This window comes from Arvicanthis niloticus, chromosome 1 (genome assembly GCF_011762505.2).
Source record: "Arvicanthis niloticus isolate mArvNil1 chromosome 1, mArvNil1.pat.X, whole genome shotgun sequence".
Classification (NCBI taxonomy): Eukaryota; Metazoa; Chordata; class Mammalia; order Rodentia; family Muridae; genus Arvicanthis; species Arvicanthis niloticus.
In genome coordinates this window covers 112,012,543-112,028,008 of record NC_047658.1, presented here as the reverse complement: position 1 = coordinate 112,028,008, position 15,466 = coordinate 112,012,543, and the positions used below count along the sequence as shown (strand labels likewise).

Genomic DNA, 15,466 nt, shown 5'->3' with positions numbered 1-15,466 from the left:
ATCCAGAGTCAACCGTTATGTATAGACTTCATAATAGGTTCAACCTCATGTCCATGTAGAGTTGGTTTTAGGGTGATTCAGAGTGTGTTTGAGGCCTTAGGTCCTCTCATGCTTCTGGATGACAGGTTAGATTGGGAAGTAAGCAGTATGGATGAGCAGGGCAGAGGAAAACTAGTTTTTAGCCAGAGTATACTTTTTATTCAAGGGTGGTTTTCAGTAGAGGTAGATTTACTCTCTATTTAAATAGTCTACTTAAAAAGTTTTTATGAGTCTTTAGCAATTAGCATAGTGGCTAAGAGCACCTATTGCTCTTGCAGAAGACCTCACTTCAGTTCCCAACACCCACCTAAAAGGCTGTAACTGTCCCTAACTCAATTCAAAGGGATCCGACTTTCTCTTCCAGGTTTTTTAAGCACCAGTCACATACATGGTACATTTGTATGTACATACATACATACATAGTACAAATGAATCTTAAAATTTTTTTTATGGCTAGAGCTAATCTAAGATACATTCTTTACTTTTCCACCATCCTGTCTTGGGATTGTGGAGTACATGCTCCCTTACGGTAGCTGCTATTGTTGCCAGAGTTGGTATTCATACATTTCAGGGTTGTATGCTGGGTGTTAAAGAAGATCTCTGGTGCAAGAACTCTTGGGCTTATTGGGTACTAATTTCTTCCCTTCTAGGTGAGAGCTCAGTGGTTACAGGAGCTCTCAGTTCCATGTTCTAGGGGCCTGGCCAGTACAGGTAGTAGAGAGCAATGGCATAGGCAGAGCTGGCCTCTTTGTAGGGATGCTTTCCATAAATAGGCTTGTTCTTCACTGTATTCTTAACCAGACCTTGATTTCTTACAAGGCGTTCCACTTGTCTGTAGAGTCCATCAGAAACTATAAAGGAGGGGCTCAGTTCTATAAATTTTTAATTTAATTTTCTGTATGGGTGTTGTACCTGCATGTATGTATGTGCACTATGTGCATTCCTGGTTGCCAGGGAGGCCTGAAGAGGGTGTCCAGTCCCCTGGAGCTAGAGTTACCAATGGTTGTAGGCCATTATGAGGGTGCTGGGAATCAGACCTAGGTCCTTGGGACATGATCCAGTGCTCTTAACCACCAAGCAATCTCTCCAGCCTGGTTTTTTAGAAAGACAAATCATGACTAGCATGGTGACTCCTACCAGTAATCCCAGCAAGTGGAAGGTGAAAGCAGGAGAGTTGCAGAAGTTGGAGGCCAGCCTGCAGTACGTCTTGAGACTTGTCTCAAAGACAACACCCCACAAAGAGGAGGGTGGTGGTGTTAATTATCATTTTTAAAAAAGTGTTAGGTCACAGAAAAAAAGTGTTAGGTCACAGAAAAAAAGTGTTAGGTCACAGATTCTGTATTAGGTTACTGATTCTAGTCTATAAGTGTGGATTCCCACTATGTATCATCTCTCCAGAATGTGGTGTTCAGAAATGTTACCGTTTCCCACAGGACATGAATGCTGAGGCTTCCCAGAAAGGTAGATGGACACTCCACGTTCTATCTTCCACGGGGCTGTGTTAGTTTTCATTTGTTTGTTTTAGTTTTTGAGCTAGTGTGTGTATTCATCTGTGCTAATAAAGGTGTGGAGAGGGATACCTTTTTTTTTTTTTTTTTCAAGTATTTAGTCAAAGGCATATGTCCATGTCAAGCCTTTGCTCACATGACTTTACAAATGGTAATCTACACTGTGCAGTTGTGGAAGAGAAGCTCATCAGCCTGGCTGTCCAATGCTTCTGTCTTTTCCTTTGGGGCTTCACTTGTTTGTTGAAGCTTATAGACAGTTTTAACTTGTGTTACCTCTCAAGCAATTTCTCACTTCACTTTTTGCTATAAAGTTGACTTCTAACAAGTTCTGTAGCTAAAATTGTACCTTTTTCCTTTAGCGGCATTCAAATGCCTCACAATCACTTTGTGAAATTGTTCGCCTGAGCAGAGACCAGATGTTACAAGTTCAGAACAGTACAGAACCAGATCCCCTGCTTGCCACTCTAGAAAAGTATGTTTACCACTTGGTTCTTACTTTCCTCATTGATGCTGTTTGATGTGTTACCTTATGAGTGACTGGTAAGTGACATGCTCCTTTGAGGGCATCATGTCATGAAAACTGTATGCACAGCAGGAAAGCCTGCTTTTCTTCTTCACTGTTTGTGACCCAGTAGAGACCGAAGAGTAAGAAGGGGATCCAGTGGCATGTATCGTGGACTTTCAACTTCTCAATACCTGCAAAGCTGTTTTACAGAGCCATCCTGACATGAAACAGTCATATCATGACTTGGAGGACTTCTTGTTTTTGTAAATAGAGTCTTCTATATGTATGCATCTGACCCACTTATGCCATTGATTTCTTCTGACTATTCTAGGGCCACTGCGCCTTTGTAGCTGACTCAGGCTGCTTGAGCACTTACCTTGTTTAAGCTCCTGTTGAGGGGTAGGTCCTTTGGGGATGGGCTGCTGTTTTGATTTTCAGGATTCTCACATTTTCAGAAAAAATGTTGGTTGTTCACATGGGAATGTTGTTGACTTATGTCCACACTGTTAAAGTAGTATAGAAAAGGGGGCTGTCTGTGGGATGGGTAACTGTAAAGAGTACACATTAGATGGATGGGGTCTCCTTTGCTCTACTGCTCTTGGCTTGTCTCTCATGGTGTTATGTGTCCCTCCATAGCTCTCCAATGTAAAGAGGCTTTCTATATCTTTTGCCAAAGTGTCTGTAAGTCAGGGGAGGGCGCAGCTTGCTGTAACTGTCTTGTGAGAAAGCTGATTTGTAGTCCCAGAATTGCTCTCAAAGGAGAGAAAGATGCATTCACAGTGCCATCCCTGTAGTTTGTGGTGTTATGTCTCGATTTATATATGTACTCCTTTCAAACATACAAGATCTTCCACACCCAGATACTTCCACTAGACTGAACTGTGTAAAATTGTAATTAAAAAATTCTGAGTGTTTGGCAGGGTTTGGTGGCAAATGCCTTAAACACAGTACTCTGGAAGCATAGGCAGGCCAATCTTTGAGATCTGGGACAGCCTGGGCTACATAGTAAGACCTTATCTCAGATAAACAAAACCAAAAAACTGTTTTGTTTTGAATTTCAACAATTTCATATGGTTTACAAAGCTACTGTTCAATAGAAACACAGCAAAAAGCAACATAAAATTTTAATGTTTTTAAAATATGGAGTCTTGAAATCTGGCATTTATAATTAGAATATGTCAAAATCAGTGAGCTATATTCTAACTGTGGCTACATGTAGTAAGTGGTTGGTACAGAGTCAGCCTACCTATCTTGTCAACAGTGAGGTCTGGGTTCTGCAGGGCTGCCAGAGCCCATCTATATACTTGCTTCTAACTTTCAAGCTCTGACTTTAGTCCTTCTGAAATCAAGATAAGTATATAGTCATGATTTATATCAATAACTGTTAGAGTGAATTTCTTCAGATACATGGACCAGGTAAGTCAGTGGCCTGCGGTGTCACTGTGTTCTTCTTAAAGCCTATGTATATCAGAGTGATCTCTGTCTCTGTCTCTGTCTGTCTCCCTCCCTCCCTCCCTCCCTCCCTCCTTCCCTCCCTCCCTTTATCTTTCCTCTCTATCTCTTTCTTTCTCTCTCCCTTTTTCCCTCCCTCCCTCCCTTCTTCCTCATCCCTTCTTCAGTTACTATATAATAGTCATATCAGACTGGTCAGTCTTTTGGTGATACTTACAAAAAAATTACCTGTATTTGAGTGTTGGATGTCCCATGTGTGTCATGGGGGAAAGGTGTGGAAGGGTGGGTTTGAGTGGCTGAAGTTGAAAGTATTTGAGAGTAATACCACCAAGAAAGAAATCTTGAGTTGATGGACGTGGAGTTTAGGAGGAAGTTTGGGCCTAAATTAAATGCATTCTAGCTAGAATATCTGAAAATTTTTGAAATTGAAAATTTCTTTAAAATATTTCTCTTTGGGCTGTACTGTGTAGCTCAATTATATATAGTATTGAACTTAGAATTTATGTTATTTTGAGTCAGCTAGGTTTATAGATGTGAGTCTTTCTGTGACCACCCTATGAAAAACAAAATTCCAAGTGAGAAGGAGCCATTGTTCCAGAGATGTGGATGAGCAGTCTAGATGGCTTCACTCATAGTGACTTTTACTGATAACTTGGTTGACATTACCCATGTTTTAACCATGTCAGAAAGCACTTCCTAATCTAGAGGCTGAAAGGCAACCTTCATCTTGTGTGGCAAGTTCCATCCTGTGGTTCTTGGTGCTGGTCTCTTCGGGGTGAGGGATAGTGGTGTTTGGATAAGACTGGATGTGATACCAATATTGTGCTGTTAAATCATCAGTTTTCATTGGTTATTACATTGTTTTGTTCATAAGAGTGCTCCTGGTGTGACAGAATTCCAGGGTAATATAGCCATGAGATGGCTGGGGCTTGTTTGCCATTGCCTTTCAGTAGATGTCATGGTTTTGAAAGCAATAAAGACTGTGGTGAGTGAGTACCCTGTAGTCTCTGAGCGGGACAGGGACAAGCATCAGTGCTGTTGAGCTGGAAGTCCACCATTGGAAGAACAGTTGCCAGAAGCACAGCTCCAAATCTCTAATCCAATGGTTTTCAACCTGTGGGTCAAAACCCCTTTGTGGGGGTCAAATGACCCTTTTATAAGGATCACATATCAGATATTCACATTATGACTCATAATCATAGCAAAATTACAGTTATGAAGTAGCAGTGAACATAATTTTATAGCTCAGGGTCACCACAACATGATGACCACATATTATAAAGTCTCAGCATAAGGAAGGTTATACTGACTTATCACTTGAGAATTACAGAATAAAAGTCAGTGGGTCTTTTTGACTTGTTGTGAATCTTTGGTAATCAAACAGCAGCCATACCTTTGTGGAAAAACATGAGCGGGTCCAGTTTGTTTGAAATATCTTTGGAAAGATATTTCTTTTGTGAAAGTGGCAAGTTCCAAGTCTTTACTATGCATCACTGCCAGATAGTCACCACCGCCATCACCCTGCTTTGAGTAGAGATCACACCTAACCTTGAAATATTTGTTGCTTATCAACAAGGTTGACAAAGGCAAACGGGGCCTCCCCTTACCTGTTAAAGGGGATAAACTTCATACATAGGAAGAACCGCTGTAGTAGTGACATTTAAAGTAGAAAGCAGACATGCCCATGTGTGGATGAATGCTCAGAGGGATTGGGTTGGATCTTTTTAGTTGTTATTGTTAAATGGCTTTGCAGTCGGTGCTTGACTGTTGTTTTGTTCCCTCCAGGCAAGAAATTATTGAGCAGCTTCTGTCAAATATTTTTCACAAGGAGAAGAATGAATCGGCCATAGTCAGTGCAATTCAGATTTTGCTGACTTTACTTGAGACTCGACGGCCAACGTAAGCTTTCCTTTTATCTCACCAAATGTCCCATCTTGTTTTACTTTTAGATGTCTTAAAAAAGCTAAGAGTTACATTCTTGCCAGGTGAGCTATAGTAGCATGCCTTTGAAGGTCAGGTGCTGCTGAATTTTACTTTTATAGAGATAATTTCATTTATGTGAGCACCATGGTTTGATCAACAGGTTATTAGCAGCACTTTGTATTTGCTGTTGTTAGTGGATTCAAGGTGAGCAAATCTCAAACATGGACAATGGCCCAGACAACTGGCTGTGTGCTTATAAAGGTGGAGGAGGGTTATTTCAGTTGGCATGTACTGATTTCTTTCACAGTCAAGCACTGACTGCAGTGTCATTTATATCCAGATTCCCTTCTTGAGGCAAACTTGTATTGTTTTATGGCTCTTACTATGAGGGTATTGCACTTCAGAGGCTGGATCAACAGGAGGCCTGAGGCCTTAAGGAAATTTTTTGTATGTATGGTATGTTTTTCAATAAGCCACTGGATTTTATATGCTGTCTTTTACAGTTGGTAACCAGTGTAAGTGTTGTAGGAATATTGCAGAGATTGTGTTGTTTTGCCTGTTGTTACTGGATTCATCCAGTGAGGCAAGTGACATGGAGAGAGATGGGTGGCATCCCTGGCTAGCAAGCGAAGTCTTCAGCCAGCCAAGGCTTCTCTTTTTTTCTCTCAATGATGAAATGTAGGTTTCTGGGGTGACAATGAAGGCAGCCTTACCAGCCCCACTTCCCAAATGCCTGGCCCCTGCCACTGCTCTGCTTAGTCTTGGTGATATTGGAAGGCCATTGGGGAATCTGTAATTTGCCTTTCTCCTTCTTTCCCAGAAATTTGTATTTTAAATTACACAAGCGACAAGGTATGGTATTAATCACTTATGCCCAGCTATCTTATAGCTCATGCCCCAGAGCCTTCCTACCTTCCCTGTCTATGGCTTAACGTCATACTGAGTGTTGTGTATATAAGCTGTGAGGCTTATACAATAACTCTGACTTGAGAAAGAAAGAAACCCAAGGAGTAGTGCACAGTTTTAGTAGATGTAAGGGGAAAACCACACAATACCATTTTAAAGGAGTACTCCATGATGACAGTAAAAGGAGAAGCATACAAAGCTTTTGGTGAAGGAGCTCTTGTGTTTGAACATTGAGCAAGGTCAAACCTTTAAAGTGTAACTAGATCTCGATTCTCACCTTATCCTGGTGAGATTCTCAGTCCCAGGGAAAGGGTTAAGTCTTAGAAATATCTGGCTAACAAGAAAGTGTTAGTTGTGAAGAGTAGCAGATCGCCAGGCAGTTCATTTGCAAAGGCAGAGTCTGAGATAAGAGGCTTTGGGGATATAAGGGAAGAGGAAGCACTGTGTCTTGTCTTGTGCTGTTCTGTCACCAGGGCCAAAGAAGTACAAGTAAAGACCCATGGTGGGAGACTTGTTGCTGTGTTAGAGCTGGGAAAGGTAGTGCTGCGAGGCCATATACCAAAACCTGGAATAGGTTCCAGGTGGTTTTAACAGAGCTCAAAAATAAGAAGGTATGAGTGAGCACTACAGTTCCTGACCTGTGCGTCTTAGGAACATCTGCCTCCTATTTCCTCATGTGAATGACACAGTAAATCAGATATGTTTTCGTTTTGCTTTTTCAAGATTTTTGGTGTGTGGGTGTGTATGTGTAGATACCTGTAGGTACTTATGAAGATCAGAGAGAGATGTTGTTTCCCTGGGAGCTGGAGTTACATGTTAGTTCACACAACATGGATGGTGTAATCTGAACTCCTGTCCTTGTCTAAGCATTAAGCACTCCTAACTGTTGAACCATTTCTTTTTTTTTAATGTTTATGTGTGTTTTGCCTACATTCGTGTCTGTGTACCACGTGCATGCAATGTCTGAGGAGGCTAGAAAAGAGCCTAAAACTGTAGTTACAGATGTGTGTGAGCTGCCATGCAGGGAGCTAGGAATCAGACCCAGATTCTCTGAAAGAGCAAACCAGCACTCTTAACTACTGAGCCATCTCTCCAGCCTCCATTTTTGTTTTTTAAATTATGTGTACATGGGGCTGGAGAGATGGCTCAGTGGTTAAGAGCACTGACTACTCTGCCAGAGGACCTGAGTTTAATTCCCAGCAACCACATGGTGGCTCACAACCATCTGTAATAGGATCTGATGCACTCTTCTAGTGTGTCTAAAAACAGCTGGAGTGTACTCATATAAATAAAAAATAAATAAATCTTTAAAAAAAATTATGTGTGTGCGTGTGTGAATGCAGTGCCCACAGAGTCCAGTCAAGAGTGTTGAATTGCATAGAGCTTGAGTTACAGGAGGCTTTGAGCTGTTCATCATAGGTTCCTGGAACGGTACACACTCTTAACTGCTAAGCCTCCCTTTGGCCTGAGTTAAGCTCCTATGTATTAGAATAGCAGCAGGTTACATAATTTTCAAAGCACCTGAGACGGTAAGGAGAGCAAGAATCCTGAGTACTACAGATTTCAAACGGTGTTTTGTACATGCCTGTAAGCCTTTCAGGAAAAAAGTGCCAGGCAAGCAAGGTAGGAGAGGCAACTCCCACTGTGGTTGCAGGCCTTAACAGTGGAGCACCTTGTTGGGGAAATCACTTTATATTCATCAGGATCCTTCTCTGTCCTTTCCCCTAAACAAAATCTTAAGCTTCCCATGTAAAAAAGAAGCTACCCCTTAAACACTAAGGATACAGTAGAGTTTATTGCTGCAAGAAGAAATGACCAGGAAAAATGTTCTTTTGCTCACTGAGAAAGACAGGAACATTTGAGATAACTGGTATTTTGTTTTTATTTTTCTACCATGATGCAGGGGAAGGATCACCAAGAAAGCCTACTCTTAGGACTGCTAAGGCCAAGGCATTTCTCTTCACCTTGTCTCTCTCCCAAGTTTCCAAGTGCTGGTCAACAAGTAACAGTAGAATGCTGTCAGAAGGACAGCAAGGCCAGTGTGTGGAAGGAACAGTCTTTCGGGGAAGGTCTAAGTGATGGACGTAGAAAATATAGAGAAAAGTTTAGATGCAAGCCTTAACCATACATGCAAAGTAACTAAAGACCAGAGTGCCAACTCAGCTGTTAACCAGAGTGAGTCAAGCTCAACACTAAAGGGCCAGGGAAAAAGACATATATCTACTACTCCATAAATACCTCACAGATCAGAGAATTGTGTCCTACACAAAATGGACTTATCCACCAGGAAATATGAGGAAAAGAGCCCCAACAAACTTAGAAAGGACAGTAACAAGAAGTAACTCCAAAACATTACCACTGTCAGAAAAAGGGAATTTAGTATAAATACAATTATCATCTTAGAACTGTGGAAAAGTAAGTAGTATGTAAACAGAGAGCCTCAGTAAAGGGATGGGAAACTATATGAAGATGCATGAGATGAAAACAGAAGTGCAGAGCCCTCAGCACTTACCATAGACACCAACATTGTGAGGATCTGCCTAGGAAACCAGAAATGACCGATGATGAAGTGGGGATAGTTAAACATAAACATTGCCTCCTCGCTGAGAACCCAGCAGTAACTGACAGGGCACCAGGAACAAATCTGTATGCACAGATCTTGAGTTCTGACCCTGTTTTCCAATAAAAGGATCCAAAGCTCCCTTGAAAAAAGGGCTGGTCCGGTCAACAGACAACAACTGAAAGTCCCATAAAGTAAGGAGACACTGAGAAAGTAGTCAAGGGAGGGAGGGAGATATGAAGGAGGGAGGCATCTGAGTTAGGGTTTCTATTGCTGCAACAAAAGCAGGTTGGGGAAGAAAGGGTTTATTCTGCTTCTCCTGGCTTGCTCAGCTTGCTTTCTTATAGAACCCAGGACCACCAGCTCAGGCATGGAACCACCCACAATTGGATGAGTCCTTTCCCATTATCACTAGTTGACAAACGTTACAGCTGGATCTTATGAAGGAGTATCTTAATTAAGGCTTCCTCCTTTCAGATAACTCTGGTTTGTATGTCAAATGACCCCTTGTCAACTTGACACACAAACACATCACTATTAAGCAGTATCTTCTTCCCTTTCTTTTCATCCTGAGGTCTTATATTAAAAATGTAAGATAGCTTTAAAAGTCCCACAGTCTTTACAGATTCAAAATTTGGTCTCTTGCCAGGTGTGGTGGCAAGCGCCTTTAATCCCAGTGCTTGGAAGGCAGAGGCAGAAGGATCTCGGTTACACAGAGAACCCTGTCTCAAAAAAACAAAACGGCAACAACAACAAAATCAGTCTTTTAAAATATTCATCTCTCTTAAAAACTTCAAATTATTTTTAGAAGTTCAAAGTCTTTGAGCTGTGGGCACCTATAAAAATCAAAATTAAACATCATCTTCAAGAGGGAAGAATCAGGACATAGTCACAATCTGAACCAAGCAAAACCAAACTCCAACAATATAAATAAGTTGAATCACCTGGTATTCACTCACAATCTTATGGACTACTCCAAAGGGCTTCTCTGACTCTGCCCTCTGCAGCACGTACAGCTTGTCTTCTAGGCTCCAGCTGTCTCTACTCCTCTGCTGCTGCTGTTCTTGGTGGTCATCTCATGGTACTGTCATCTCCAAAACTGCTGGGGACCTTTGCTATAACTGGGCTGTACTTTCACTAATAGCCTCTTCATGGTTCCAAGCCTCAATTCTCAAGTTAAAGACCCCTTCCATCCTGGGTCTTCAACTACCACCAAGGCTGCACCTTCACCAGTGGCTTCTCCTGGCCTTTTGAATGACACCTTCAAAACCAGTATCACCTGGGTAATTCTCAACACATTGCAAAGCCCAGCTACCAGCATGAGGTGCAACCTTGGCTGCCCCAGAAACATAGCTTATGTGTGTTCTCAGGAAAAGATTTCCCCTCAGTGATGGTGGTCTTTTTTTTAATCACTGCTAATTTCTTAGCTCTAACTAACCAGCATCAATTGTCCTGGTAACACAAAGGTTTTACCTTTGTTAAGAGTCACAGCTGACTCTTCAGACCCAGCTGGCTAGAATGACAGAATCTTAATTTATAATAGCAAACAGCTTTGAAGAGAGTCTTTAAACTTCCCCTTGAAACTTTGACAATCCAGGCCTCCATTTTCTGCATTGTTTTCAACATTATTATCTTCCAAGCTCCAACAGAACATTTCACTGAGCTCTCAAAGCTCAATAGCTTATCTAGCTCTAAGTTCCAAAGTCGTCTTCCACAATCAACTTCAAAACATGGTCAGGTCTGGCAACAGCAGTTCCCCACTCCTGGTACCAACTTTTCTTAGCGAGGATTTCTTGGTGCAACAAGACACTGTGACTGAAAAACAAACTTGGGGAGGAGCATAAACATTGGGTTTATTCAGTGTATACTTCCACATTGATGTCTCCTACAGTTGTCCCTTGACTTCCACACATACACACACACACCCCACAGGGGAGCTGTGGTTGAGTTCCTATTGGAATCGTCCTCCCCATGTGTGAGGAAGGAATGAAAAGAAGCTAGTATTGTATTTTATGGACATTAAAAGAACATAGGAATGCCACAGACAGCTCACTAAACATTTCCAAGAGTTGAAGGAATTTAAATTTTCTAAAATGAAAACCCTGCAGAGGATTACTTAAGAAGAATTAGCTCCATTTTGTAGCCATTGAGGAACCAGGTTTGTGTTAAACCCCTCAGCAAAGAGCATTTCTTGCCTATGGAGAGAATTAGGTGCAGCAGATGCATTCTAAATAAAGATGTATCAATAGACAGAAAGAATACATTGCAAACCCCTGTTAAAAAGCCAGCTTTATCTTGAAACTAACTGAAGTAGATGAGAATAAGGTATTACATTAACAAGAGTACACAAAAACTAGATGAAAATGCTTTTAAAAAATAGTAGCAGACCAAAGACCAAGTACATCAGACCTCGAGATGACTCAGTGAGTGTCGTTTAACCCCAGTTTTAGAGTGGACAGAGACAGGAGGCTCACTTGGGCTTCTTGCTGGTTCCCAGCATAGCTCCAGGTTCAGTGAGAAACCCTGTCTTAAGGAAATGTGAAGAATGATGGAACACCAAACAGCCTCTGTTCTCCACGCACATGATTGTACATGCCCCTAAAGCAAAATATGTAGCAATCAAATAATGTATACTAAAGTATAATATGACTACAAGGCCCATTTGTGTCTCAAAAAATCATCATCTAAATAAACAAAGCCTTCCTATCATTTTTTTTAATTCTTTTTTTATACCAGCAAACTTTTTGCAAGGATTGTAGCTAGTATAGTAAGGCAGAAGAGGAAAATGGCATCTGTATAGGAAAGGATAATATAAAGCTGCCTGGCCATAGATCACAATGAGCAAATCTTAAAACAATATGCCAAGTACTGGGCATAGCAAGCCACAGTGATGTAGATAGAGTTGTGTAGAGTTGTTGTTGTTGTTGTTATTGTTGTAATTGTTGTAATGCAAAAACAAACTTGATTTAACCAATAAGCAAATATAGTAAGAGTTCAGGACAAAGCCAATACGATACTCAAAATTGAATTGCATTTGTATGTACTCAGAATGAGCAATTGAAATTGAAATTAAAAGATATCCTTTATAGAAAAAGAATTATGTATGAGTCTTAACAAAATGTAAGGTTTATTGACCTTAATCAATGTAAACACTTCAGTATTTACAAGTCAGTGTTTCCCAAACTGACTTGTAGATGTAGGGCAATACCATCAATATCTAAACAAAAGTTATACTAGAACTCAAACTAATCCCAAACTTTGGAAACCCCAAAGCGAAGACAATAGCCAGAACAATCACTTGAAAGAAATGAAGTTGAACAGCTCATACTATGTTTTCAGGACTTGCTGCAAAGCCACAGCCAACAGGACAGTGGGAAAATGTAGGTGCCCAGATCCTGGAACAAAGGTGTACACACATGCACATGTATATTCACAAGGTTCTGTAAAGATATGGAGACTATGCACATGGAAAGGCTAAAGTTTCAGGAAGTGCTTATGGGGCAGTATGTTTGACCTTATTATACCAAAAAGTTTTGACTCATAGATTACAGAAAAACTTGCTTGAAATGTGTCATAGAAGTAGACATTAATCCTAAAACCATAGAAGTTCCACAAGAAAACATTTGACTCAGGCAGTTTTCTTAGACATGTCACCAAATCATAGTCTTTGTATTCTAGTTTGAATTCTGTTGCTGTAACAAGTTCCATGACCAAACAACTTGGGAAGGAAAGAGTTTATTTCATTTTACAGGTTAGAGTCAGGTCATTGAGAAAAGTAAAAGCTAGAGCTTGAAGCAGAAACTACAGGGAAATGCTGCTTAGTTGCTTCCAGAATCAGCTTCAGCTAACTTTCTTCTAAAGGCTAAGTTCATTAGCCTAGGGATGTTACGTCCTGCAGTGGTTTGGGTGGTTGCAGGTAACAATCAAGAAAATGCTGGGAGGCATTCCTATAAGCCAGTCAGACAGGGGCAGTTCTTCAGTTAAGGTTTGGTTCCCTCTTCCCTGGAGACAATTATGATTAGCCGCCACAAATCCACTCCTTGTCAACTTGACCTTTCTTGGTCCCTCAAGAACTCATGTTAATATGAGTGTCACAATATAAAAACACAGTCCAACTCTTAGAAGCTCCTGAAAAACCTAAAATAAGTTACTTTTTTTTTCTCCAGGGTATAGTGATGAGCAGAATGCAGTAAAACTCAAATCCAGTATTAAAAACAGTTCAGTGTCTGACTTCTGGGATTCATTCATGGTTATCCCTGCTTCTCCTACTCTTCTATCTCTAACATACACAGCTTGTTTAATAGGCTTAAGACAGCTCCAGAGACTTAATAACTGTCCACTGTCCTTGGCGGATGGCCCATACTACTTGTATTTTCAGGGTCTCTAACTCTTTACATTGTAAAAAGCCTCAGCTGTTGTCTATGACCCATTCATGTTTCCAAAACCAATACAATATGGGAGAATGTTTTAGGGTGATTTTTGCTGTAATGAAACACCATGGCCAAAAGCAGCATAGGGAAGAAAAGATTCATTTAGTTCATATATCCTGAATCATAGTCCAGTTGAGGGAACTCAGACTGAGCCAGAACCTGGAGGTAGGAGCTGGTACAGAGGCCATGGAAGAATGCTGCTTACTGGCTTATTCCTCATAGTACCCAGTACTACCACAATGGACTGGGCCTTCCCCCATTGATAACACTAATTCAGAGTGGATTACAGACTTGTACCAATATACCTGTTTCAGTGGTGCTGGGGATCGAATACAGGGCTTTCTCCACACCAGGCAGACACTACTTACCAAGTCCTATTTAGCCCCACTACTGCAGACTTTTGAAAGTTTCATGTTGTTTTCTGTGTCTGAAAACAAAGCCAAAACTTGGTGGCTTACAGTTAAGTTTCTTGAACTTTTGCCACTCATAGTCCCTTTTGACCAAAGACATTTTTACTCAATACTTTATAAGTATATAAATAGATAAGCAAATCAAACATTTATTAATGATAAGGCTTACTTTTCTTTTAAACAGTCTTTAGTATACATGCAAATTTAAAGGTGAACGCAAATTTTCATAATGAGGTAGATATGTTTGTTCACTTTACATAAATAAGTCATGGCTGAAGTCTTTGACATTGCAGGCTGTAGAGCATGTTTAACTTGTAATCACCAGTGCTGAGAAGGCAACTTTAACTATGGAGTGTAAAGTGGCAGAAGTATAGTTAGGACCATATTGAAAAATTTGTCTCGGAGGCAGAGGCAGGCAGATTTCTGAGTTCGAGGCCAGCCTGGTCTACAGAGTGAGTTCCAGGCCAGCCAGGGCTACACAGAGAAACCCTGTCTCAAAAAACCAAAAAAAAAAAAAAAAAAAAAAAAAAAAAAAAAAAAGGAAGAGGCTTAAAAAAATTGTCTCTAATTCCAAGTGTTTTAATGGTTGATTGTTTGTTTGTTTGTTTGTTTTTAATGAACTTTGTTTGTCAGTGACTCCAATAGCAGCTTGAAAATCAAACATTCTAATACATTTCAATCTGATGACTCTCTGATGCTTTCATGCTGAGATTGTTATAATTCAACTGTTGTATTTGTTTAAGAGCACAAAACTCTGCAGTAAAACATTGTAGCCTCAAATTGAGGCAAGATGTTTCATTGATCTTCATTGTGTGGTATGACTGCATGTGTAACACATAGAGTGTTCAGAACCCAGGCAGCAAGGAAGTCACATGATAAAACACAGTGAGACTCATAAGAAATATCTCAGACTCATAACACATTTGATTTTGAATTAGTTTTTCCTGTCATGTATATTCAGAAGTCTTTTATTGTTTCCAAATTTCTTTGATCTCTTCTCCCCCCCCCCCCCCAAGTCAATTACATTTACTCCATATCAAGTTGCAGCCCACGGTCTCAGGATCTGGGTCTGAGTGTAATATGTTGTTGTTCTACATGCCAAACTTTAAAGATTTCTGTCAAGTGTTGGCGGTGCTACAGTCCCAAAGAAGCACAGAGATAATAATTCCCTGTCTCTCAGTTTCTCTTGACTTTTGATAACTCCATGGCTTGTGGTCACTGTTCCATTTGTCCTCATCTTGCCCTTTGTATGTGTGTCTCTTTCCTTTTATTCTCTAGGGACCCTTGTGATGGCACCGTGGGCCCACCTCACAATCCAAGTTAATCTTCCATCTCAGAGTTCTTAGTTATGTCTTTAGGGATCTTTTCATCCACAGGCTGTGAGGATTAAGAGAACATTTGTCTGGAGGAGCTAACACTTGGCCAGAGGTATCATCTTTCCCTTTTCTTCAAGAATTGTGTCTCTGAATGCAGCCTTCAGAGCAAGATGTCACCCACAAGTGATGTGTTTTCAGCAGCCACTCCCACAGTTTCTAGGTGTCCTAGGTCTGTTGATGGACTCCTCACTGCTGTCTAAGGAGGGACATCTAGGATATCTTCAAGTGGTTCTTTTATTAATGATCAGTAACTGTTAATAAAGAGGTTGGATTTGGGTCCAGGCAGCCTTACTACAGCAGTTGCCACAGCAATTTGTTGTTTTTGGTTTTTTGGGTTTTTTTTTTTTAAGATTTATT

At 40.6% G+C, this 15,466-nt stretch overlaps 1 protein-coding gene across 10 annotated transcripts in view; it reads left to right on the top strand.

Annotated features, from left to right (window-relative positions):
• Positions 1 to 15,466, top strand: part of Ppp6r3 (protein phosphatase 6 regulatory subunit 3) — a 112,461-nt gene that overhangs the window by 53,793 nt on the left and 43,202 nt on the right. For all 10 annotated transcript variants that reach the window (XM_034497914.2, XM_034497905.2, XM_034497886.2 and 7 more), the window contains 2 exons: positions 1,907 to 2,019; positions 5,290 to 5,403. In XM_034497914.2, the coding sequence (XP_034353805.1) occupies positions 1,907 to 2,019; positions 5,290 to 5,403 (227 nt within the window). The remainder of the gene's footprint in view (positions 1 to 1,906; positions 2,020 to 5,289; positions 5,404 to 15,466) is intronic.